At 37.6% G+C, this 25,672-nt stretch overlaps 2 protein-coding genes across 2 annotated transcripts in view; both read left to right on the top strand.

Moving 5' to 3' along the window:
- The window catches only part of LOC130216542 (dihydropyridine-sensitive L-type skeletal muscle calcium channel subunit alpha-1-like), a 162,925-nt gene extending 149,602 nt beyond the window's left edge, over positions 1–13,323 (top strand). The window contains exons 31-42 of the mRNA XM_056448439.1: positions 60–125; positions 199–290; positions 1,640–1,799; positions 3,187–3,314; positions 5,251–5,347; positions 6,471–6,573; positions 7,482–7,583; positions 7,675–7,808; positions 8,212–8,337; positions 8,420–8,613; positions 11,207–11,288; positions 12,369–13,323. Of these exons, the coding sequence (XP_056304414.1) occupies positions 60–125; positions 199–290; positions 1,640–1,799; positions 3,187–3,314; positions 5,251–5,347; positions 6,471–6,573; positions 7,482–7,583; positions 7,675–7,808; positions 8,212–8,337; positions 8,420–8,613; positions 11,207–11,288; positions 12,369–12,578 (1,494 nt within the window). The 3' untranslated portion in view covers positions 12,579–13,323. The remainder of the gene's footprint in view (positions 1–59; positions 126–198; positions 291–1,639; positions 1,800–3,186; positions 3,315–5,250; positions 5,348–6,470; positions 6,574–7,481; positions 7,584–7,674; positions 7,809–8,211; positions 8,338–8,419; positions 8,614–11,206; positions 11,289–12,368) is intronic.
- A 3,817-nt stretch (positions 13,324–17,140) lies between these two features.
- On the top strand, positions 17,141–25,569 carry kctd20 (potassium channel tetramerization domain containing 20). The gene is made up of 7 exons (XM_056447954.1): positions 17,141–17,494; positions 18,607–18,775; positions 18,850–18,952; positions 19,258–19,378; positions 19,959–20,156; positions 22,469–22,579; positions 23,759–25,569. Exons 1-7 carry the CDS (start codon positions 17,338–17,340, stop codon positions 24,031–24,033), a joined length of 1,134 nt encoding a protein of 377 aa, XP_056303929.1. The 5' UTR covers positions 17,141–17,337; the 3' UTR covers positions 24,034–25,569.
- Positions 25,570–25,672: the final 103 nt, after the last annotated feature.

The raw sequence follows: 25,672 nt of genomic DNA, 5'->3' as shown, positions 1-25,672 counted from the left end.
CTAATTTTAAGGAAATGCGCATGATTGAAATGTATTTTAAAAGCTGGTGTGTTTTTCAGGCTTTGCCATACGTGGCTCTCCTCATCGTTATGCTCTTCTTCATATACGCCGTCATTGGGATGCAGGTAAAATATGCACAATAATTATGATTTATTCAATGTTACACTACATAATAACATGGCTGTCTTCTTCTGTCAGGTGTTTGGCAAAATTGCGTTACTAGATGGCACCATAATCAACCGTAACAACAACTTCCAGACATTTCCTCAAGCCGTTTTACTGCTGTTCCGGTATGAAGTGCAAACGCTTTGCTGAATTCATTTATAAGAACGTTTGCAAAGACTGGAGATGCACCAATCATGATGTATCATCAAAGTAATCTAAATGTAATCCAAAAATAGTCTGACTACATTACCATAAAGGTAATCTAAATGTAATCCAAAAGTAGTCAGATTACACTACCATAAAAGTAATCCTAATTTAATCCAAAAGTAGTCAGATTATGGCTACCTTAAAAGTAATCTAAGTGTAATCCAAAAGTAGTCAGATTACGCTATCGTAAAAGTAATCTAAATGTAATCGAATAGTCTGATTACGCTATCGTAAAAGTAATCTAAATGTAATCGAATAGTCTGATTACGCTATTGTAAAAGTAATCTAAATGTAATCCAAAAGTAGTCAGATTGCACTAGCATAAAAGTAATCTAAATATAATCCAAAAGTAGTCAGATTACACCATCATAAAAGTAATCTAAATTTAATCCAAAAGTTGTCCAATTATGTTACTATAAAAGTAATCTAAATGTAATCCAAAACTTGTCAGAACACTCTACCATAGAAGTGCGAACACTTTAATAAATTCGTTAATAAGAAAGTTTGTAAAGATGCATCGATCATGATGTATCATGGCAAATTTTTTTATACCAACAAAATGGTTGATTCCAATAAGTATCAGAAACTTTTGGTATGTTTTTATTAATTGCTATTTTTTATTAAACACTTTTACATAATTTCTAAACGTAACTAAAAACATAAATGATTTGACTTTAGCTTTGTGAAATTCTGCTACATAACCTGTATGAAACAAAAACAGTAGACAGACTGAACAAAGGTGCAAATTCAATGATTTCCAGTAGGTGGCGCCTATAACAGTGTTAAAAAAGTGATTAAGTTATTATATAATTTCTCTACATCCTTATTGTTATAGCTGTGGTCTGATGATGTCTTTTCTAATTATGACAGCATTTATTGCAAGTCTTTTTATATTTAGTCTTAAAAACATCACAAGATTCAAACCACAAGAGTAAAATGCCACAACTTTATAAAAATGTATGCAAGTCTAGAAAAGAAATCAGCTGAATTTAGTAATTAAGAAAAAATACCAGTTTTTAAATACCATACGAATGCGCATTTGGCACAATAAAGTACAATTCAGATTTCTTTCCCATCGATTGATGCAACTCTACACTTAAAAAAATAAAACTGGATCAACTTAAACATGTTACTTCAGCTTGTTACACCTAAAAGAATGATATTTCTTCAACTTAATTTATTAATGAAAACTACATTTGTTTTTTAGGTTTAATCTGTTGATGTTTTAGCTTTTTACAGTGCAGTAAAGTCTGGTGTGTGTTTATAGGTGTGCCACAGGTGAGGGCTGGCATGAGATCATGTTGGGTTGTTTATACGGTCAGCGCTGTGACCCAAAATCAGAATATCTGCCCGGAGAGGAGTACACATGCGGATCTGGATTCGCCATCCTGTACTTCATGAGCTTTTACATGCTCTGTGCTTTTCTAGTGAGTATCGTTTTACACATGTACAGATGCTGGGTAATAATGGATTATGTGTAATCTGGATTACATAATGAAGATCCAGAAATCAAGTAGATTACACTAACATAAAAGTAATCTAAATGTAATCCAAAAGTAGTCAGATAATACTATGATAAAAGTAATCTAAATGTAATCCAAATGGAGTCAAATTACTCTATGATAAAGTAATCTAAATGTAATCCAAAAGTAGCCAATTATACTAAAGTAATCTAAATGTAATCCAAAAATAGTCAGATTACACTACAATAAAAGTAATCTAAATGTAATCCAAAAGTAAGTCAGATTACTCTACCATAAATGTAATCTAAATATAATCCAAAAGTAGTCAGATTACACTACCATAAAAGTAATCAAAATGTAATTCAAAGCTAGTCAGATTACATTACCATAAAAGTAATCAAAATGTAATTCAAAGCTAGTCAGATTATGCTACCATAAAAGTAATCTAAATATATTCCAAAAGTAGTCAATTATACTAAAGTAATCTAAATGTAATCCAAAAATAGTCAGATTACACTACAATTAAAGTAATCTAAATGTAATCCAAAAGTAGGTCAGATTACTCTACCATAAAGGTAATCTAAATATAATCCAAAAGTAGCCAATTATACTAAAGTAATCTAAATGTAATCCAAAAATAGTCAGATTACACTACAATAAAAGTAATCTAAATGTAATCCAAAAGTAGGTCAGATTACTCTACCATAAATGTAATCTAAATATAATCTAAAAGTAGTCAGATTACACTACCATAAAAGTAATCAAAATGTAATTCAAAGCTAGTCAGATTACATTACCATAAAAGTAATCAAAATGTAATTCAAAGTAGTCAGATTATGCTACCATAAAAGTAATCTAAATATATTCCAAAAGTAGTCAATTATACTAAAGTAATCTAAATGTAATCCAAAAATAGTCAGATTACACTACAATAAAAGTAATCTAAATGTAATCCAAAAGTAGGTCAGATTACTCTACCATAAAGGTACTCTAAATATAATCCAAAAGTAGTCCGATTGCACTACCAGAAAAGTAATCTAAATGTAATCCAAAGGTAGGTCAGATTACACTACCAGAAAGGTAACCTAAATGTAATTTAAAAGTAGGCAGATTACAATACTATGAAAGTAATCTAAATGCAATCCAAAAGTAGTCAGATTACACTACCATAAAGTAATCCAAATGCATTCTAAAAATAGTCAAATTACACTAGCCTAAAAGTAATCTAAATGTAATCCAAAGGTAGATAGATCACATTAGCATAAATGTGTAATCTAACAAATTTCATTACTGACTACAAATGTTATTGTACACAAAAGTAATCTTGAATGCTGAATGTGCTCACCTGCAGATCATAAACTTGTTTGTCGCTGTGATCATGGACAACTTTGACTATCTGACCCGCGATTGGTCGATTCTGGGTCCACAACATTTAGACGAGTTTAAGAAGATCTGGGCTGAATACGACCCCGAGGCCACGTAAGACAAACTACACTACTGTACACGGCTTTAAAATGAATGGGAAATGACAACCACAACACATTTTACAAGCGTACATCCACAATTTTATTCAATGAGGGGAAAATTTACTTTTATTTTTACAAAAAATAGAGACTGATAATTTTTAAAGGTGAGGAAAGGTGAAGAATGTTTTATTGTTTTAATCAAATTTTGCGTTTCATATTTTACTTGCACTCTAATACCAAGAATGTGTTTTAAGAAAGCAAATATTGTCCATTTGGATTTCAGGATGATTGGAAAAAATATATATATAAATATATATATAAAAAATATATATAAAATGCAAGTCTGACTCGTGAAATTGTTAGGAAAAAATGTATTTTAGTTTAGTATTTTAGTATTATTTTTTTACATTTAAAAACTGAATTTAATATTTTTATTTCAGAAGTGCACAAATAAATGCAAAAATAGCCGTAATTGAGATCTAAAAAAAAAAGTAATATTTGCAAGATATACATGCATAAATCTGAAAAAAGTCAGGAATTCTGTGTGTAAATTGTAAACTCTGAATTGAGAATATTGTATGATTTAAACTGAATTGTGAGATGCAAAAATTCAAAATTCGGTGAAAATGTTGAAATGTAAACTCAGAATTCATAAAAGCACAGATTACAAAAATGAAAAAAAAAAATCGAAATTCCCAAAGAGTCAAAACTGTGAGATTTAAAGGGGAACTATTATGCAAAAATCCCTTTTATAAGTGTTTAATGAGGGATATCTGCCTCATTAGCGTAGTACATTAGTCTTGTTTTAGAATCACAGCCATCTGTAGCTCCGCCCTCTTCTGAAAAGAACAGAATCTCATTTGCATTTAAAGCGACAGTCACCAAAACGCCACAATTAGGATCAAAGCCTAAAAAGGTCAGTTTCAGAGAGTTAGAAAACATTATTAGTGTGCTATTATTATCACATCACACACACTCTAGAGACAGCAGAGACGCATCTTGTGAAAAGGGGTGTAATTGTTCCCTTTTAAAATGAAAATTTAAAATAGGTCAAAATTGTGTAAATAAAATTCATAATTAAAACTAGTCAAAAAAGGTTAATGCACACTGAATCCAAAAACTGTCCATGATATTCGCACATTAAAACATTCATGTGACCTAATGTTACATCAATTGTATTGACCCACTGCCTCCAAAACTTTACATTTAAATCCCAAAAAATTCAATCAGGTTCGTTTTTTTCCATTTTTGTATCTGAAAAGGAATTTTAAGAGGTGTTTGGCAATTCGGGGCTGCCGTACAAGCAAAAGGTGTGTGTGTGTGCCTGATAACATGTGTCTGTCTGTGCCTCCATCCCTTAGACCAGCTGCCAGTCTCTGTTCAAGATCAACTGACAGAAACTGGTGGTCTTCTATTTAATATGTGCTTCCAGTATCGCTAGCAAAGAACAAAACTGAGCCGTGGACATCCTGAAGTAAATGTTGAATGTGTGGGGATAATATAAAGAGCTGATCTCCTTCCTCTCTCCGCAATTTAAGGATGAGATGAACCCAATATTTCCTCTTTCATTTTCTCTTGTTAAGCAGGGAGAAGACAACTAAATCATCTTCACTACTCCAAGACTACATGGTGTATTGTTTTGCAAATTATTTCACAATGGATTAACTACTACGCATCAAACTCGGTGTGCAAGGATTGTGTGCGGGACAAATGTTTCTGATTTAAATACGAAAAAAACGCAGATTTCAGTGTGCAAAGACCTTAAATCAAAATTGTGAGACAACAACTCATTACTTTCAGCTGGGAAATACTGTATAAACTTCAACTGAGAAAAAACGAGAACTGTAAGACTCAGAACTGTGAATTTAAAAGTCTCCGTTACCTCGTTCATCATTTTATTCCAGTGCAGAAAGACCGTAGAGGAGTCTCAGTAATGTGTTGTTCTGCAGGGGTCGCATTAAACACTTAGACGTGGTGACGCTGCTGAGGAGAATACAGCCTCCGCTCGGATTCGGAAAATTCTGTCCTCATCGGGTCGCCTGCAAGGTGACACACACACACACACACACACACACACACACACGCACACATTTATATGCAAAAAATAATTTTTTCCTAATCATTCAACAGCCAGTAGTGCATTATTCTGGTTAAACTCTGGTTTCCAATGCTAAATCCACTGTTGAGATGTTGTATTTGAGGCTTTATTCGTCAGGTGTGTGTCCTCCTCAAACTGCTCCTGTGTGTAGCACTAGTCTCCTCCACATCTCCTCCTCCTCCTCCTCCTTCTGTGGTGTTTTGATGTGATTTCTGACTGTTGTAGCTGTGAAATAACTCTAATCATTCAGCGGAGTGATATGCAGCTGTAATGCACTCAAAACCTGCCGGAACTACTTTAGCTGAGCATTTATCTGAAAATAACAGCTCATCAGAATCAAGCATTCAACAGCTCTATAGCATAAGATTACACAATGCAGTCTTATTATGTAGTTCTTTAGCACACACATCAAGGATGCACTATGAACATCCAAAGTAAGAAATCACTTTTCAAGAGTTCCCACTTAGATATGCTTGGCATATAAAGCAGGTTTGGCATGCTGTCCCAGGAGAGAACCCTGAGCTCTGAGATATTTGAGCCCAGGGCTCCCGCCCGGTCAATAAGCATATCGGGAGATCCGAGATCAGGTAGGTCTCGAGAGCTCCCCCTTTAGAAAAGGGAGGAAAAGGAGGAGATGGGGTGGAAGGGGGGATTCTTCCAAACGAAGATAGAGCAGTAGGAAGAAAATGATCCATTTATAGTAAACTAGGATCACTCTGATTGGATTATTACTGATTACAGATGAGCAGCCAGTCGTGCTCAGTGATATCACGTGCTCCTCTCCAAATTAGTTTATGAAACTTCACTTAAATAACAGGGTTTTTTTTTTCACTTTCACTTTCGCTTTGTTGTCAGGAGTGTTGATCTCCTGAACACACACTATTCTTCAGTTTTTACGTAAATTATTGCTGAATTTAATTATTGCGAAAAGATTAAGCAGTGCAGTGATGCTCAAAAACCCAATCAGAGCCAATCAGAATCAAGCATTCACTACCCGTATAGTTGTATAAAAGTGTTTAACACCGTGCTGTTTTAAGAGATAAAGCACTTTTACCTTGTGTTTGTTTGCAGAGACTGATTTCCATGAATATGCCCTTGAACAGCGACGGAACCGTAACGTTTAACGCCACACTCTTCGCTCTGGTCAGAACGGGACTGAAAATTAAAACTGAAGGTTTGAGCCCATATTTAATTCTTCTGATATGCTGTTAAAATGATGCTTGATAATACTACACAGGATTGTTTCTTCTGTTACATACTATTGATTAACTACATACAGTAACGGCATATTATTTATTTAATTTGGCTGGTATGTGTTAGCAAATACATTGTTATAATGTCAACAAATAGGTGGCTCAGTGGTTAGCTCTGTCATCTCACAGCAAGAAGGTCACTGGTTCAAGTCTGTGTCAGTTGGTGTTTCGGTGTGGAGTTTGCATGTTGGCGTGGGTTTCCTCCGGGTGCTCCGGTGTCCCCCACAGTCCAAACACGTGCGCTATAGGGGAATTGATGAACTAAATTGGCTGTAGTGTATGAGTATGTGTGTGTATGGGTGTTTCCCAGTACTGGGTTGTGGCTGGAAGGGCATCTGCTGCGTAAAACATATGCCAGAATAGTTGGCAGGTCATTCCACTGTGGCGACCCATAATAAATAAGGGACTAAGCCAAAGGAAAATGAATGTAAACAAATGAGATCTTACAGTAAAATCTTCTTAATTTTTTTAAAAGTATGATTAAAACAAAGGTAATTCATTTTACAAGGAAAGTTTTTCTAATTAAAATCTCTAAGCATGCCATTTTGTTGTAATAATACGTGTAATTTTCTAGATTAATGATCATTCATCACAGTATTGATGTGTCTTCCAAATTAAAATGTGCAAAAGTGACTTTATACAACAAAGCTCAAAGAATTTCGACTGACAAATCAAATATTCGGGCCAAACGATAATCCCTGATTAGAGTCCGTCATCAAATGATTCTCGTTTTAAATATGACAGACAGTTTCTTTGCTGTATGGACTATTGTTGCACCAAATTACACTTTAATGGCTGCATATTAAAGCCTGATATTTTCACTCGTCAGGTAATTTCGAGCAGGCGAATGAAGAGCTGCGTGCAATTATTAAGAAGATCTGGAAACGCACCAGTATGAAACTGCTCGACCAGGTCATTCCAGCACTTGGAGGTGAGATCTGCCTTAAATAAACCTGAAATACAAAGAACACATTAATAATGTGCAATAACATTACCATGATCAAACGTGGCCTGAATCACAGATGACGAGGTGACAGTGGGCAAGTTCTACGCCACGTTTCTGATCCAGGACCACTTCCGGAAGTTCATGAAGAGACAGGAGGAGTATTATGGATACCGACCGAACAAGAAGAATAAAAACACCACAGAGATCCAGGTCAGACGTAAATTCGTTGTAGGAAATGAATAATCTAACTTTTTTTGGACCAAATTAGCAATTTTTTTTCAATGCTCTTTATAAAAGACTAGTAATAAATTAGGAATAATTGACTTTGGGCCACTGAGTTATTAAAAACCTCAGAAGTGCATTATTTCCTAATCATTCAACAGCCTGAAGTGCATTATTCTGGTTATACTCTGGTTTCCAATGCTAAATCCACTGTTGAGATATTTGATTTGAGGCTTTATTCGTCAGGCATTTGTCCTGCTCAAACTGCTCCTGTGTGTAGCACTAGTCTCCTCCACATCTCCTCCTCCTACTTCTGTTGTGTTTTGATGTGATTTTGACTGTGTTGTAGCAGTGTAGTTAGTCGTTTGGGCTCTGACCTGTGTTTCTCCAGGCGGGTCTGAGGAGCATCGAGGAGGAGGCGGCTTCTGAACTCCAGAGGGCCATTTCTGGAGACCTCCTGAATGATGAGGAGATGGACAGAGCGATGGAGGAGTCCGGAGAGGAGGGCATCTACAGGGTGGGTGGAGATCAGAGATGATGGGGTGATGGAGAAAGGCAGCAGCGTCTCATATATCTCTCTCTGCTCTCATCTTCAACAGCGCGCTGGAGGTCTGTTTGGAAACCATGTGGATCCGTTCAGCATGGAGAGAGGAACTGGGACTGCACAGGTGACCAGCCAGAGACCCCTACAGCTTGCAGACAGTAGAGCGGACAGAACGGAGACCACATACGCCAGTTACCATGCCAACAACAATAACAACAACACCAACAACAGTAACAGAGGCAGACACAGGTGAACACAAAACAACAAAACACCAACAACACTATTAAAAACAACACCAACAACACAATTAAAAACAACATTAACAACACCAAAACGACCAACATTAACAACAACACACACCAACACCAAAAACAACAACAGAGGTGGACACAGGTGATTACAAAACAACAAAACACCCACAACACTATTAAAAAACACCAACAACACTATTAAAAACAACATTAACAACACCAAAACTACCAACATAAAACATCAAAACAACAACAGAGGCAGACACAGGTGAACACAAAACAACAAAACACCAACAACACCATTTAAAACAACATTAACAACACCAAAACGACCAACATTAACAACAACACACACCAACACCAAAAACAACAACAGAGGTGGACACAGGTGATTACAAAACAACAAAACACCCACAACACTATTAAAAAACACCAACAACACTATTAAAAACAACATTAACAACACCAAAACTACCAACATAAAACATCAAAACACCAACACCAAAAACAACAACAGAGGCAGACACAGGTGAACACAAAACAACAAAACACCCACAACACTATTAAAAAAACACCAACAACACTATTAAAAACAACATTAACAACACCAAAACTACCAACATGAACAACAACAGACACCAACACCAAAAACAACAACAGAGGCAGACACAGGTGAACACAAAACAACAAAACACCAACAACACCATTTAAAACAACATTAACAACACCAAAACGACCAACATTAACAACAACACACACCAACACCAAAAACAACAACAGAGGTGGACACAGGTGATCACAAAACAACAAAACACCCACAACACTATTAAAAAAACACCAACAACACTATTAAAAACAACATCAACAACACCAAAACTACCAACATAAAACATCAAAACACCTACACCAAAAACAACAACAGAGGCGGACACAGGTGAACACAAAACAACAAAACACCCACAACACTATTAAAACAACACCAACAACACAATTAAAAACAACATAAACAGCACCAAAACTACCAACATAAAACAACAAAACACCAACAACACAATTAAAAGCAACACCAACACAAACAACACCAACAACACTATTAAAAACAACATAAACAACACCAAAACGACCAACATTAACAACAACACTGACACCAACACCAATAATAACACCAACAACCACGGAGGCAGACACAGGTAAATGTAAAACGAGACACCAATAACACATTAATAACAACACCAACAACACATTAAAAACAACACAAACAACACCAACAACAATAACAGAGGCAGACACAGGTGAACATAACACCAAAACACTTACAACACTATTAAAACAACAACACAAACAACAACACCAACAACAACAGAGGTGGACACAGGTGAACATAAAACACCAGAACACTTACAACACTATTAAAAACAACAACACAAACAACAACACCAACAACAACAGAGGCAGACACAGGTGAACACAAACAACAACACCAACAACAACAGAGGCAGACACAGGTGAACACAAACAACAACACAAACAACAACACAAACAACAACACCAACAACAACAGAGGCAGACACAGCCAAATTAAAAAATAACAAAACACCAACAACACTATTAAAAACAGCAACAACAACAACACAAACAACATCAACAACAACAACAGAGGCAGACACAGGTGAACATAAATCAACAAAACACCAACAACACTTTTAAAAAACAACAACAACAACACAAACAACATCAATAACAACAACAGAGGCAGACACAGGTGAACATGAAACAACAAAACACCAACAACACTATTAAAATCAACACAAACAACACCAACAACAACACAAACAACATCAATAACAACAACAGAGGCAGACACAGGTGAACATAAAACAACAAAACACAAACAACACTATTAAAAACAACAACAACAACACAAACAACACCACCAACAACAACAGAGGTGGACACAGGTGAACACAACAACAAAACACCAACAACACTATTAAAAACAACAACAACAACACCAACAACCACAGATGCAGACACAGCTGAATTAAAAAAAATAACGAAACACCAAAAACATCAAAACCAGCACCACCACACCATATACAAAAACACTGACACCAACAACAGTAACAAAAACACCACCAGCAACAACAGATTCAGACACAGGTGAACTTCAAATAACAAAAACATCAACAACAATGACACCAACAACACGATTAAATACATCACTGACAACACCAAAACCATCAACACCACTACTACCAACACCACCAACATGAACAACAACAATGATAACAATAACAACAGATGCAGACACAGTTGAACATAAAATACCAACAACACTATTAAAAACAACATCAACAAAACAACCCTAACAACAGAGGCGGGCACACATGAATAGAAAATAGCAAAACGCCAACAACAACACAATTAATAACATTAACAACACCAAAACCAGCAGCACTACTACCAACACTACTAAAATGAACAACACCACCGAAAGTAAACAGCATCAAAACAATAACTGAATTATATACAAGTGAGAAACAAAACTGTGAATTTGGTGGTAACAACAAGCTATTCTCTCTGTCCAGTAGATGTGAACCACATTTCCCAGCATACACCAGTGCATCCAGACAGTATGGTCCAGCGAACGCAGCCGAGTTTCTCATCAAAGAGGTAAGGAAAAACCTTCTTGGGGGTCAGCAAATCATTAACCCTTCCTTATCTTTCACACATTCACCAGGGGTCTGATTTCTAAAATTTGCATAGACACCTTCTTAAAAGTGAACATACAACAGAATAAACTGTACTGTATTTACTAATAATTATAGCTCATGTGCTCGACGATCGGGTTGTCTTGGTCCTAACCTTTGACCACCACCCGTTCCACAATGCACCAGCCCCTTATGACTCCCCCTGTAGGTGGTGGGCCCGCAGGTGGATGGTCCCACGTCGCTGCTTCAGGCTAAGCCCGGCCAGGTTCCGTGGGAAAAAACCCGGCCACCAGGCGCTCGCATACCAGGGGCATTAGCCCCCGAAAACATAGCTCTTAGGATCACTCAGGCACTCAAACCCCTCCACCATGATAAAGTGGCGGTCCATGGAGGAGTGAGGTCATGAGCTTTGGGTCATGACCAAAAGCACAAGATCTCGGATACAAGCAGCTGAAATAAGTTTCCTTTATAGGGTGGCAGGGCATAACCTTATAGACAGGGTGAGGAGCTCTGTCACCCAGGAGGAGCTTGGAGTAGAGCCGCTGCTCCTCCACATCGAGAGATGTCAGCTCAGGTGGCTCGGGCATCTGTTTCGATGCCTCCAGGATGCCTACCTAGGGAAGTGTTCAGGCATGTCCCGCTGGGAGGCAGCCTTGGGGAAGACTCAGGACACGCTGGAGGGACTATGTCTCTCGGCTGGCCTGGGTACGCCTCGGGATCCCCCGGAGGAGCTGAAGGAAGTGTCTGGGGAGAGCAAATTCTGGGGTTCTCTCCTAACACTGCCCCCACGACCCGGCCCTGGATAAGTGGATGAAAATGATGATGATGATGATAAAGCTCATGTGATGATTTAAAGGGGTTCAATTAAGTCAACACTTAATTTAAATGGTTACTTAGTTTACTTACAGCGGCGCACATTCTCCAGTCAAGTTTGTTTTTTATAGATCACAACTTTTGCGTGGGAAGTGGTGTACACACATTTCTACCACTGTTTTGTGGGTACACCACATTTATAAATGAGACCGCTGGTTTGGTTCTTTAGGTTCTGATCTCTGGAGGTCTGGAGAGTCTGGCCAGCGACTGGCGCTTTGTGTCCGTGACGAAGACTGAGATGGCAGCGGCCCTTCATCTGGATCTGGAAGAGCTGGAAAGAAAATCAGCAGCCATTCTTAATGAACATAAAGGACAATGTGTGCTCAGAAAGAAGAAGATGGAGACGTCTCATGCAGACATTACACACTGCCACGTCTAACCTTCATCAAAGACATTAGCTGTGTTTCCATCCAAAGACGTGAATTAGATTCACGCACAAACTGGAATATCACATAAAACATTCGCGAATACAGCAGCGTTTCCATCCAATGAGTCATAGAGAAGAAAATCATCACCTGCTGATAAACTGGAGCAAATAATCATCAGAGGAGTGGAGTGTGCTGCACTGTTGATATTCTCCACTGTGGTGTTTGTTTTCCTCTAATAAATGAGCTGCGCCTGGGAAGACCAAACGCATTGAACGCTGTGAATGTGGTGGCTTTTGGAGGCGTGAGACGGGAGCACAGACAGATGCTCAAGACAGTTCTGAAAGGAATAATAATAGAAGAATAATAATACTGAAGCACTGTAATGACGGACTGATGGAGGACTGAGGCCTTTTACAATCAGCAGAACAACATTTCACATCTGACACAATGGAGATTTGGAAACATGGAGATCTGCAGACCAACATTAATGACACAAAGACCCTCACACACACATTTATATCTGCAGACCAACATTAATGACACAAAGACCCTCACACACACATTTATATCTGCAGACCAACATTAATGACACAAAGACCCTCACACACACACTTATATCTGCAGACCAACATTAATGACACAAAGACCCTCACACACACATTTATATCTGCAGACCAACATTAATGACACAAACACCCTCACACACACATTTATATCTGCAGACCAACATTAATGACACAAAGACCCTCACACACACATTTATATCTGATCAAACCAACATTAATGACACAAACACCCTCACACACACATTTATATCTGCAGACCAACATTAATGACACAAAGACCCTCACACACACATTTATATCTGCAGACCAACATTAATGACACAAACACCCTCACACACACATTTATATCTGCAGACCAACATTAATGACACAAAGACCCTCACACACACATTTATATCTGTCAAACCAACATTAATGACACAAACACCCTCACACACACATTTATATCTGCAGACCAACATTAATGACACAAAGACCCTCACACACACATTTATATCTGCAGACCAACATTAATGACACAAAGACCCTCACACACACATTTATACCTGCAGACCAACATTAATGACACAAAGACCCTCACACACACATTTATATCTGACAAGCCAACATTAATGACACAAAGACCCTCACACACACATTTATATCTGTCAAACCAACATTAATGACACAAAGACCCTCACACACACATTTATATCTGACAAACCAACATTAATGAAGCAGAGACCCTCACACACACATTTATATCTGCAGACCAACATTAATGACACAAAGACCCTCACACACATTTATATCTGCAGACCAACATTAATGACACAAAGACCCTCACACACACATTTATATCTGCAGACCAACATTAATGACACAAAGACCCTCACACACACATTCATATCTGCAGACCAACATTAATGACACAAAGACCCTCACACACACATTTATATCTGCAGACCAACATTAATGACACAAAGACCCTCACACACACATTTATATCTGCAGACCAACATTAATGACACAAAGACCCTCACACACACACACATTTATATCTGCAGACCAACATTAATGATGCAAAGACCCTCACACACACATTTATATCTGACAAATCATCTGATAAGCACTGAAGCACAGATACTAATGAAGTGTATGCGCAAACTTTACTCATTACAGCTGTTTACATCACAGTTTATGAGCATTTTTTCTTATGAGATAAAACGTTTATCCTACTCAGTTGTTCACAGAATTTTTGGGGTTTTCAAAATCTTGCTATTTCCATTGAAACATTTTTTATGCGATATTCCAAAATGCATATAAAATTGGTGGATGGAAACACAGCTAATTACATAACTGTGAGGACTGTTTTATGAGCCAAAAGTATTAAATACCATATAATGCAGATTTCTAGATATCAACACTATTCTAATTACTAAATTGATTAAATGAACACTCAATTTCCAATATATCAAGATTGTTTTTGTCTAAAAATGTATATGTATATCTCCCTAAATTGCAAATGTGAACTACATAGATTAATAGTCTGTCACTAAATGTTTCTGGATAATAAAGTGACTTTAAGGTGATTATAGTTTTGCTTTAAAGCACTTTGATATAGGGTCAAAAGCAAATACCTTAGCCCTCCTGTGGAATTTCGATTATTTTCCAAAGTGCTGAGATGTTTTCAACACAATTTAAGCATTTTAAGTTTTAATTTATTGCAAATATCTCATTTCTTTTGTCTTTGCCATGATGACAGTACATGAAATATTATTAGATAGATTGCAAGACAGTAATTTTCTTCTAAGATTTTCTGTTTAACGTCATTTTGGAAATATTTGAAAATAATTAAAATTTCACAGGAATTCTAATAATTTAATAACTTCATATTGCAATGAGCTCAATTAAACACTTCATAAGCAAACACTCCATGTGTCAACTATATAATGTATTTTTACAATGTGCCAACACTAAATAACATATCTACAGTGATTTTATTTTACTGTTTGATTATTTTAAATAATAAAAATGTATTACCAAACTTTATACGACCATATATTTCTCCACATACTCTGCATTGTTTTATGGACAACCTTACCGTTCTACATCATGTTTGTAATAATGTATTTACTTGTTATTAAATTTTTAATTATTAAAACAATCTTAAACATTCTGTGGTCATATTTCGCGTCACAAAATTACTAATAAATATCAAGACCAACGCAAAAGGCTAGCACTTACGGTAAGCACAAACATTAATCCATGTTTGTTGACAACTTTAATCTAAACTTGTCAACTTTGACTCGTTTAAACCACTGTGGTAAATTATCCCTCAGAGATCTTCCCGCCATGCGCCTCACGTCAGCTGTTATTGGATTACCGTCGGTTAATCCGCGCGCTTCCTCCTGCACTCCACAAGGATTTGTATTGAACGCAGACGCACTGGTAAGTGATAATTTAACTCATTTAAAAAGACAATAATTAGTGTTTTCTTAATTATCCATGGGGGAAATGTTAGTTAGAAACTTGACAGTGTCCATTTTCTTTTTAAACTCTTATTCTGCTCGAATAGACTATTTTCTTATCATTTTGTGCTTAAACTGTAACTGTTAGTTGTTTGTTGTTACGAAAATTAACCATAGTTAAGTTAACCACTTTATTTTTTGATTTATTAGCCTACTGTTTGTATGACAAGTTTAAAATAAAAAGTTCATGGTTAAAGTATGTGCAGCAAATCCATTGTTGATTTGTGGTTACCATGGTAAAATTTAAACATGGTTAACGTTCATTTTCATAACGGTTTAGGGATAACGGCTATTTTTGATAACGGTTTGTTAGGACTAAATGGCTAAATCGGTTTATTAATCTGTATTAACATTAGTTAGAGCTAAAAAAATATTGCATATTAGCACTATGATCACGGAGCATGTAGTACCTTATTAAAACTTATGAATTCTATGTAAGTAATTTTACATTTATTTGGTTTTCCAGAAACAGAAGCATTAAAGAGCCCTGCTGTTAAAATAAGAAAATATTATTATTTTATCAGGCTATTTTTTTATTTTATTATTCATTCACTGTTATTTTTCTTCTCATTTTCATTGTTGTAAAAGTTTAAAAAGTAAATGTGGAAAGCTTCTCGCTTTGTCTGCCATTTCGAGTATGTATTTTGACTCAATAAAATAATTAAATATATAATAAGATGCTATTACTGTATTGCAGTTTTAATTAAGCATAAGCACAATTTATTTCCCAGTACTGGGTTGCAGCTGGATGGGCATCCGCTATGTTAAACATATAACATAAGTTGGCGGTTCATTCCTCTGTGGCGACACCTAATGAATAGGGACTAAGCCGAAGGAAAATGAATGAATCAATGAATTATCACAATTTAAGACATCTCACTATGTCAGCCATTTCAAGTAAAATATAATGTATTTTAACCTCTATGATTTTAACAGTATGAAATAACATTAACAGTACAAATAATAACAGCAAAAATTTATATAAAGCAAGGCTATTACTATAAAATTGTTGCTATTTTAATTAAGCACATATTAAGCACAATTTAATTAAGACATCTTTATATGTCTGCCATTTCAAGTGTGTATTTTTCACTCAATAAAAATAACTGAACAAAAAATAAGACACTGATACTGTTTTGCAGTTTTAATTAAGCGCATACTGTTGAAGTCAAAATTATTCACCCTTCTTTTCCAAATATTCCCCAAATGATGTTGAACAGATTCAGGAATTTCTCACAGTATTTCCTATAATATTTTTTCTTTTCTTCGAGAGAAAGTCTTATTTGCTTTACTTCAGCTAGAATAAAAGCAGTTTTTATTGTTTTAAAGCCATTTTAAGGTCAATGTAATTATCCCCCTTCAGCACTATTAGTTTTGGATTGTCTCCAGAACAAACCACTGTTATACAATGACTTGCCTAATTACACAAACTTGCCTATAACCTAAATAAGCCTTTAAATGTCACTTTAATACTAGTGTCTTGACGAATATCTAGTCTAATATTATGTGCTGTCATCATGGCAAAGAGAAAAGAAATCAGTTATTAGAAATGTGTTATTGACACTATTATGTTTAGAAAAGTGTTAAAAAAAATCTTTTACGTTAAACAGAAATTGGGGGAAAAAATATACAGGAGGGTTTTGACTTCAACTGTATATATAGGTCACATTTACTCAGCATGATGTGTTTACTGTATGTTTGTCGCGGGTTACTGGGTGTCTGTGGGGTTAAGCTTGACCAATGTTGGCCAGTCAGACGTTCGTAAGGAGTTTATAATATTATGTTCACCATATGGACTGTCTTACAGGTCTGCAGGAGTCCAGAAGATCATGGCGGAGGAGCACGCGACAGGTGCTACACGTCTGTACCAATCAATCACATACAAAAGCACACATTACGATACAGGGCTGCACCATAATGGAACAATCTGATATTGTGGTATTTTACTTTTTCTCCAATATGAATACATCTTCACTTTGAATAGCTCTATTTGACAGTTTTCTGAGGAGTCTTAATAGTGTTCAGGTACAGAAATTGAATAATCACAATGAAAAAAATGCTTTGTTTCTAGATCCAAATATCAAAAAAAACCTTAGAGCAAGTAAAACTGTTGCTTTGTTTTCAGCTTTAAAAAATATAAGTCAAAATTATTATTTTTCTTTAAAACAAGCTAAATTATCTTCACTTTGAAATGTAGATATTTGCACTAGAGGCAAAATAAATATTCTTTTTTTTTGCATAACTTCCCTATAAATACAGTAATTAAATCCTGGTCAACCATAATTCAGACTCAACATATCTTGACTATTGTGATATATCCAACCCAGGCTCATTGCTGATACGTACTCAGGTCTAGATTTCTGGGGAGAGTGAAAACGTAACCGGAGGTACGTCTGCTCGCAGTATTTGTTTTTGCAAATCTACCAGAGGCTGCTGTGTATGCTTTTTGATGATCTCAAATTTTTCTCTTCCCACATAAATCCACCAGAGGGCGCAATATACCAGCTTGCTGTCGACTGACTGGCCCACCTCCTTCCCTAAACCCAACCAGAAGCAATCTAGAAAAAGAAAAGCCGCCCCATGATTTCGCGTTTTTAGCCTGTTGATGATTTATTTTAGTTTTGCTTTTGTTTTACCTAGTTTTTGGAAACGTTCTTCGCCAGACACGCCAACATACAGGGCGAGCCACTGAGCAAACTGGTAACACCTGAAAAGCCGTCCACTTGGTGGTAAGCGGTCAGCTGTTAGTGCTAAAAGAAGCAGAAGCCAGAGGCAGCGTCATAGCGCAACGTAGCATTCGTTTAAAAGACGAAATGCAGCAAGACGTACCTTTCACACTCTCCAAAAATGTAGACAGGGTTGCGTATCCACAATGAGGCTGTGTTGAATATATCGATGCTGAAACCATATATCGTGCAGCCCTACTACATTATCAAAACGTGATTTAACGTTTTCGTTTGCAGCCCGAGGGATGACAGTAGGAGCAGAGGGCGGGGCTGATGTCACAAAGGGGGTGTGGCCAGCGCAACCACGCCCCTTATCACATGACCGGGTCACCTTAGTAGTCGACGGGACACATTTCGTAGTGGATCCTGCAGTGTTTACAACATACCCGGATACAGTACTAGGAAGGTACTCAATATGACAATCGAAATACGTTTTAATATCGCAAAACGTGAAACCTAATCACTTGTGTGTTTTTGCAGAATGTTTGGTCGAGCGCGTCAGCACAGTTTTACGCGACCAAACACTAAAGGCGAATATGAAATCGCTGAGGGAATCGGTGCAAGTATCTTCAGAGTCATACTGGTACGTAAAAGTCACACATTGCAGATTTTACATAAGTAATAATTGAAAACAGGTGTAATTGACTACAGCTCCTGAATCCACTGTTGAGATGTTGTATTTGTCAGGATTTTGTTCAACTCAAACAGCTCCTGTGTGTAGCACTAGTCTCTAGTGTCAATCTAATGAAAACCTGCCGGAACTACTTTAGCTGTGTATTTATCTGACAATAACCAAACACTTTAGAGGGACCATCAGCCAATCAGAATCAAGCATTCAGCAGCCCCTGTAGTATAAGTCTTTTTAATGTAACATCATCTCTTGCTCAGGATTTTTACAGAGTCGGCATCCTGCACTGTCCAGAGGGCGTGTCTTTGGCGGAGCTGCGCGAAGCCTGCGATTATCTGTGTATAAACTTCGACTACAACACTGTCAGATGCAGAGACCTCAGTGAGTCAAACACATCTACAGTTGAAGCCTGAATTATTCGCCCTCCTGTATATTTTCCTCCAATTTCTGTTTAACAGAGAGCAGATTTCTTCAACACATTTCTAATCATAATAGTTTTAATAACTCATCTCTGATAACTGATTTATTTTCTCTTTGTCATGATGACAGTAAATAATATTAGACTAGATATTCTTCAAGACACTTCTATACAGCTTAAAGTGACATTTAAAGGCTTCACTAGGGTAATTAGGGTAAAGTTAGAGTAATTAGGCAAGTCATTGTATAACAGTGGTTTGTTCTGGAGACAATCCAACACTAATATTGCTGAAGGGGGCTAATAATATTGACCTTAAAATGGTGTTTAAAACAATTAAAAACTGCTTTTATTCTAGTTGAAATAAAACAAATTAGACTTTCTCCAGAAGAATGAATATTAAAGTTAATACTGTGAAAAAATTCCTGAATCTGTTCAACATCATTTGGGGAATAATTGAAAAAAAAAATAAATTCACAGAAGGGCGAATAACAATGACTTCAGCACAAAATTTGCTCTAATTCATGAGTGCTTCTGTCCAATCAGGCGCTCTCCTGCACGAGCTGTCCAATGACGGTGCTCGGCGGCAGTTCGAGGTGTTTCTGGAGGAGCTGTTGCTGCCGGCGATGGTTTCCAGCGCTCAGGAGGGAGAGCGAGAGTGTCACATCGTGGTGCTCACAGACGATGATACTGTAGACTGGGACCACGACAACCCTCCACCGATGGGAGAGGAACACTCGCAAAGTGAGCACAATCATCAATGCGAAGATTTGCAAATAAAATAGTTTTGGGTGGTCATATTTTGACGGTAAAGTCCAGTCATTCCAATTTGAAGCTATGAAAAAAAAATGACGGGCGAAGCAGTGGCTGCTGGTTTGAGTCCCGGCCGGGTCAGTTGGTGTTTCTATGTGGAGTTTGCATGTTCTCCCCGTGTTGGTGTGGGTTTCCTTCGGGTGCTCCCCACAGTCCATACACATGCGCTATAGGGGAATTACCAACCTATGTTACACATGACATCACACGGGTTCAACCGCGCATACCGGTTGCAATAGCAAACATGTGGTGTTGTGCGGTAGGATGCCAAAATCGAAAGTCCACAAATAAAAAACTTAAACTTTACCGTACACCACACTGCTTTTAATGCCAACCGCAGACGTCAGAAAAGCTGAATGGAGTGAGGACCTAATTAAAAATGCTGGACTCTGCAGTTCTCATGTTATATCAGGTGAGCTCACGCTATGCTGAATCAGACCCATTACTCGTTTTTGATTGCAGAAATGATTTCAGCAAAAACAGTTCAATATGGTGAATTAAACTGCGGCCACTGAATGCTGAGAATGAAATGTACAAGTGTAAGTTCACATACCCTGCGTACTGGTGTAGTTCACTGTCAGAATGCAGTTGTTCTGCTTGTTGATGATTACCCAGGCCTTGTACAGCTCCGTCTTCTTTCCTGGCTAGGCAGAACCTCAGTTTTTAGCATTACAAAGTGTTGAATCTGGTCATCATGGAGCATTATTTCTTGCACATGACCACACTGAACAAAAATGTAGGCATCCAGAGACTTGTAGGCCTTTAAATTCTCTTGTAAAATCACGTGGAGTTTCAGTGAGATAGTTGTATATTTGGGGCTGGATGCTTGGTTATTTCGTCTTATCTAATATCCATTGGGAGGGTGCTGTCGCAAATGGACCTGTCAGATGAACACCGCTCACTTTAACGTTTATTTTGCTGAATAACTGTGCTTATCACTGGGTGATGAGCTGTTATAATACGCTGAAAGCATTATGAAAATGATATATATAATATGTAATCAATATAATTTATCTCTAATACAACAACAAACTCTGTACCGCATCGGATGTCATTCCCTCGCTGTAAATGCTAGCGCTCCTGGTTTTTTTCTGCAACCTCGATGTGCACGCATCCTGAATGCTTACAAACCTGTAATTCTCATATAGAGGAATTGATCAATAAAATTGGCCGTAGTGTATGAGTGTGTGTGAATGAGTGTGCATGGGTGTTTCCCACTTCTGGGTTGCAGCTGGAAGGGTATCCGCTGCGTAAAACATATGCTGAATAAACTGGCGGTTCATTCCACTGTGGCAAACCCCTGATAAGTAATGGGACTAAGCCATAGGAAAATGATTAAATGAATGAAAAAAGATGACAGTCCGCCAACATGTGGTGCCATTGTGCGGCAAAGTCTCTAAGGGATACAGCTGTGGATACTCACATCAATATAGCATCATTTTTGTGACATTGTACAACAATAAATCCTATTTTTACATTACTGTGAGGGTTTAGAGTTGGGGAAGACATTAATAAAACACATTTTAATGGGTAATTTTATAAATAATTCTTGTTAACTTCCAGCCGCACCTGTATCCTTTCTAGATACAACTCCATTGCACTTTGACCATCCCCAGTTCCTTTACTGATCAACATTCAGAAATTCATTCATATTCTTTTCAGTGTAGTCCCTTTATTTATCAGTGGTCGCCACAGTGGAATGAACCGCCAACATATCCAGCATATGTTTTATACAGCGGATGCCCTTTTAGCCACAATCCAGTACTGGGAAACACCCATAGACACTCATTCACACACACACACACACACACACACTATGGCCAATTTAGTTAATCAATTCCCCTATAGCGCATGTGTTTGGACTGTGTGGGAAACCGGAGCAACCGGAGGAAACTCACACCAACACGGGGAGAACATGCAAACTCCACACAGAAACACCAACTGACCCAGCTGGGACTTGAACCAGCGACCTTCTTGCTGTGAGGCGATCGTGCTACTCACTGCGCCACCGTGACGCCCCTATTGATCATCAAAAAGAATTTTTACAACAACATTTCATGACAATTCACAATGATGCGACTAAAAAGGGAATTCGAAAACCCTTGTTATTAGCGACACCGGTGGCCATTTAATGAACTGCAGCAGGTCTCATTATTTAAATCTCATTATTAGCTGTTCACAATAAAAAAAGTGAATAATACATTAAAACATGAGCTTTAACATGCTCTTTTTTGTTCCTCAAGTCATCTACAGCACCAAACTCTACCGTTTCTTCAAGTTTATTGAAAACAGAGACGTCGCGAAAACTCATCTTAAGGAGCGAGGCCTGAAAAACATACGCATCGGTATCGAAGGTAAACACACACACACATATTCAAACCTTTTATCAGAGTGCCGCGGGGTCTTAAAAAGGATTACATCAATGTCGAGAAATTTAACGCCCTAAAAAAGTATTGAAAAGTCTTAAATGCTATTTTACAAGGTATTACATTTTGTATCGTTTTTTGATTTTACAATATATAATTGTATGCTAAAGTTTGCCTGAATGTAATCTACGAATATCAGGATGCTGTGTAGTTTATTTAATCGATAAAATCCTGCAACGTTTGACATCACGCTGTTTTGTTTGCTGCAGTAATCAAGGCAAAACTAATTTTCCTAATAAAATGTCACCAAGCAATGATGCGACTAAAAAGGGAACTCAAAAACCCTTGTTATTAGCGACACCAGTGGCCAATTAATGAACTGCAGCAGGTCTAATCTCTTAAACTTTATTATTAGCTGTTTACAATTAAAAAAGTGATTATAACATTAAAATTCTTACATATATAGCTATTCTTTAGGCGCCCCCTGTTGGATTAGCATTTTTATACAGTATATGAACAATGCTTTAGTTTGGGATTATGTTCAATTAGTATTTAGCTAATATAGCGCAAGTTAAAACGCCACCAATGTTACCGGCTGAAACCTAAAGTGGCGATAAGGTCTTAAAATATATGGAAAGAGTCTTAAAAGCTGCGACCAATTTTTTTTTTTTCATATTGTGACGCATTTCCTAGAGAAACTAAATATTAAATGAGAAAGCAGTGGGCGTGGCTTGTTTTTTCTACTGCAAGCTGATTGGATGTAGTAAAGTAGGCGTTTAATTCAGAAAGATGGGGAAAATGGTATGTGGAGAGTTATTACAACCTAACAGACTCCTCCTCCTCACCACTTCTGTTGTCAAAACTGACAGCTGGAGGGGCGTGGTTAAATATGTTAGCCACGCCTACTACCTCAAACAGACGTAATCTGAGAATTTAACTGAAAACAAACAGGAAGTGCATTTTCAGATTTGAATTAAAGATAACAAGGGCAAACTATTGTTTTTTGTTCTTAAAGACATGCACAGATAAATTGTTCACCAAAAAACTAGCAATGCAAGCTAACAGCATCAATATGCTTAGTTTTGATTTCATGTGTACATTAAAAAAAGTCTTTAAAATGTATTGAATATACACACAACATCACTGAAAGGCAGCGTTGTGTCTCAGGATACCCCACCTGTAAGGAGAAGGTGAAGCGGCGTCCGGGCGGGAAGTCGGAGGTGATTTACAGCTACGTGCAGCGTCCGTTCATCCAGCTGTCCTGGGAGAAGGAGGAGGGCAAGAGCCGACACGTGGACTTCCAGTGTGTGCGCAGCCGCAGCGTCCCAAACCTCATCACCGCCATGGGGGAGGGTCCTACTCGAGCTGGAGCCACGCCCACTCCACAGGTCGACGAGTTAGATCGGCTGAACGGCCCCGCCCCTCCTGGCCTCGACCAATGATTGATGATTGAACTGATAGAGATGGAACACTGGACAATACTCAATGCTATTAAATTATGTTGTGTGTTTTTATATTCAATATGTTTCATGAATATTCAACCATTTATTCTTTCAGAGATGATTTCCTGTTCACCACTGTGTCCTTGAGACCCTGCTGTTACTGAAAAAGGCTTTGGTTAAGGCCCTGTCCACACAAACACGGGGGATTTTCACAACCGCACTTCTTTCTATGCAGTTTCGCTGTTTGTCCACACGAAAATGCAGTGTCAGGTGACTGAAACCCAAACTTTCTGAAAACTCTGGGTACGGTGTGGTCTTGTGGACAATATGACATCAGCGTGCATGCTGTTTTCTGATTTCTGATTGGCCGACATGGCTGGGTTCACGCCAACAAACGACTTGAATAAGGCAAATGTCTGAACATTTGCGGCAAACGTATCACATATGTCATGTCGTTCGCCCGCACGACAATAATCCGCCTGTTTTCTCGTTTGCATTAATTTGAATGCAATTTACTCGTGTAAATACTCAATTCCCCATTTGGTGTGAACTCAGTATAAAAGTGTCATCATCGCCCCCTGTTGGTTCGGCGTGCTCTTAACATGCATCACAGCGCGGTTTGGCGATTTCATGTGGACAGACATTTAAAAACGAAAGCGCGAAAAACGCTGTTTATAAATATGCCCGTGCACATGTGGACATGGCCTAACACAACATTTGCTGCTTACTAATGCTCACCTTTTAAGTCAATTACATAATCATATAACACTATTTTTAAAAAATCGTTTATATCGGTGACATTTTCTAAAATACACAAAAGGCCTGTGAAATTTCTGCTTTAATCACCAAAATGTAACGTATCATGACGAAACAAAGGATGCTAATCTGAGTGGACGCACAAAACAGCCAACATGAAACATCATTAAAAACACCTCTTTTTGTTTTTATGGTTTGATACGCTGCATTAAAACTGATCAACAAATAAGATTAGAGCCTTAGCTCGGGTGCCTTGAGCTGCTGAAGTTACTGTAAAACACCACTGGGTGGCGCTCAAGCACAAAACGCTCTAGCCGAGCGCACAGGAACTGCACATCAAATAGGATTCAAGTGTCAAGTTTTATTTTACGTAATTTACTACTTCTACTTCTAACTTTTTTGCGCAAATTTTTGCCCAAGTGTGTGTGTGTGTGTGTGTTGTGGAGGAGCTATACATAAAAGGAAACGCTTACACCATGAATACAGAAGGAAAGAGCCTGAAGGAGACGACGAATCCTGTGTAAAAATGAATGTCAGAAGTGTAAAGTTGCACAGCGCCATCTTATGTACTGGAGTATTTCTGTTTTTCATTAAGCGCCATCTAGTGTCAGCGAGTGATTGAACACGTTCTCTCTGCTCAATGTTGAAAATGTCTCTTTAAACAAGCTTTTTGAAGATAAGCTCAAGCAAAAACAATCCTGATGTGCACAAGCCTTTTTATTCTGTTTATTAAAAACACATGAAGGGCTCTATTTTAATGATCTAGGCACAAAGTCTAAGGCGCAAAAGCATTAAGGGCGTGTCCGAATGTTTTTTTGCCATTTTAAGGATGGTAAAATACACTCTGCGCCACGGTGCATGGTCTAACAAGGTTGAGCTTCTC

This window comes from Danio aesculapii, chromosome 22, assembly GCF_903798145.1.
Source record: "Danio aesculapii chromosome 22, fDanAes4.1, whole genome shotgun sequence".
Taxonomy (NCBI): Eukaryota; Metazoa; Chordata; class Actinopteri; order Cypriniformes; family Danionidae; genus Danio; species Danio aesculapii.
Note: the sequence above shows the minus strand (reverse complement) of the source record. Positions and strands in the feature narration are given on the sequence as shown.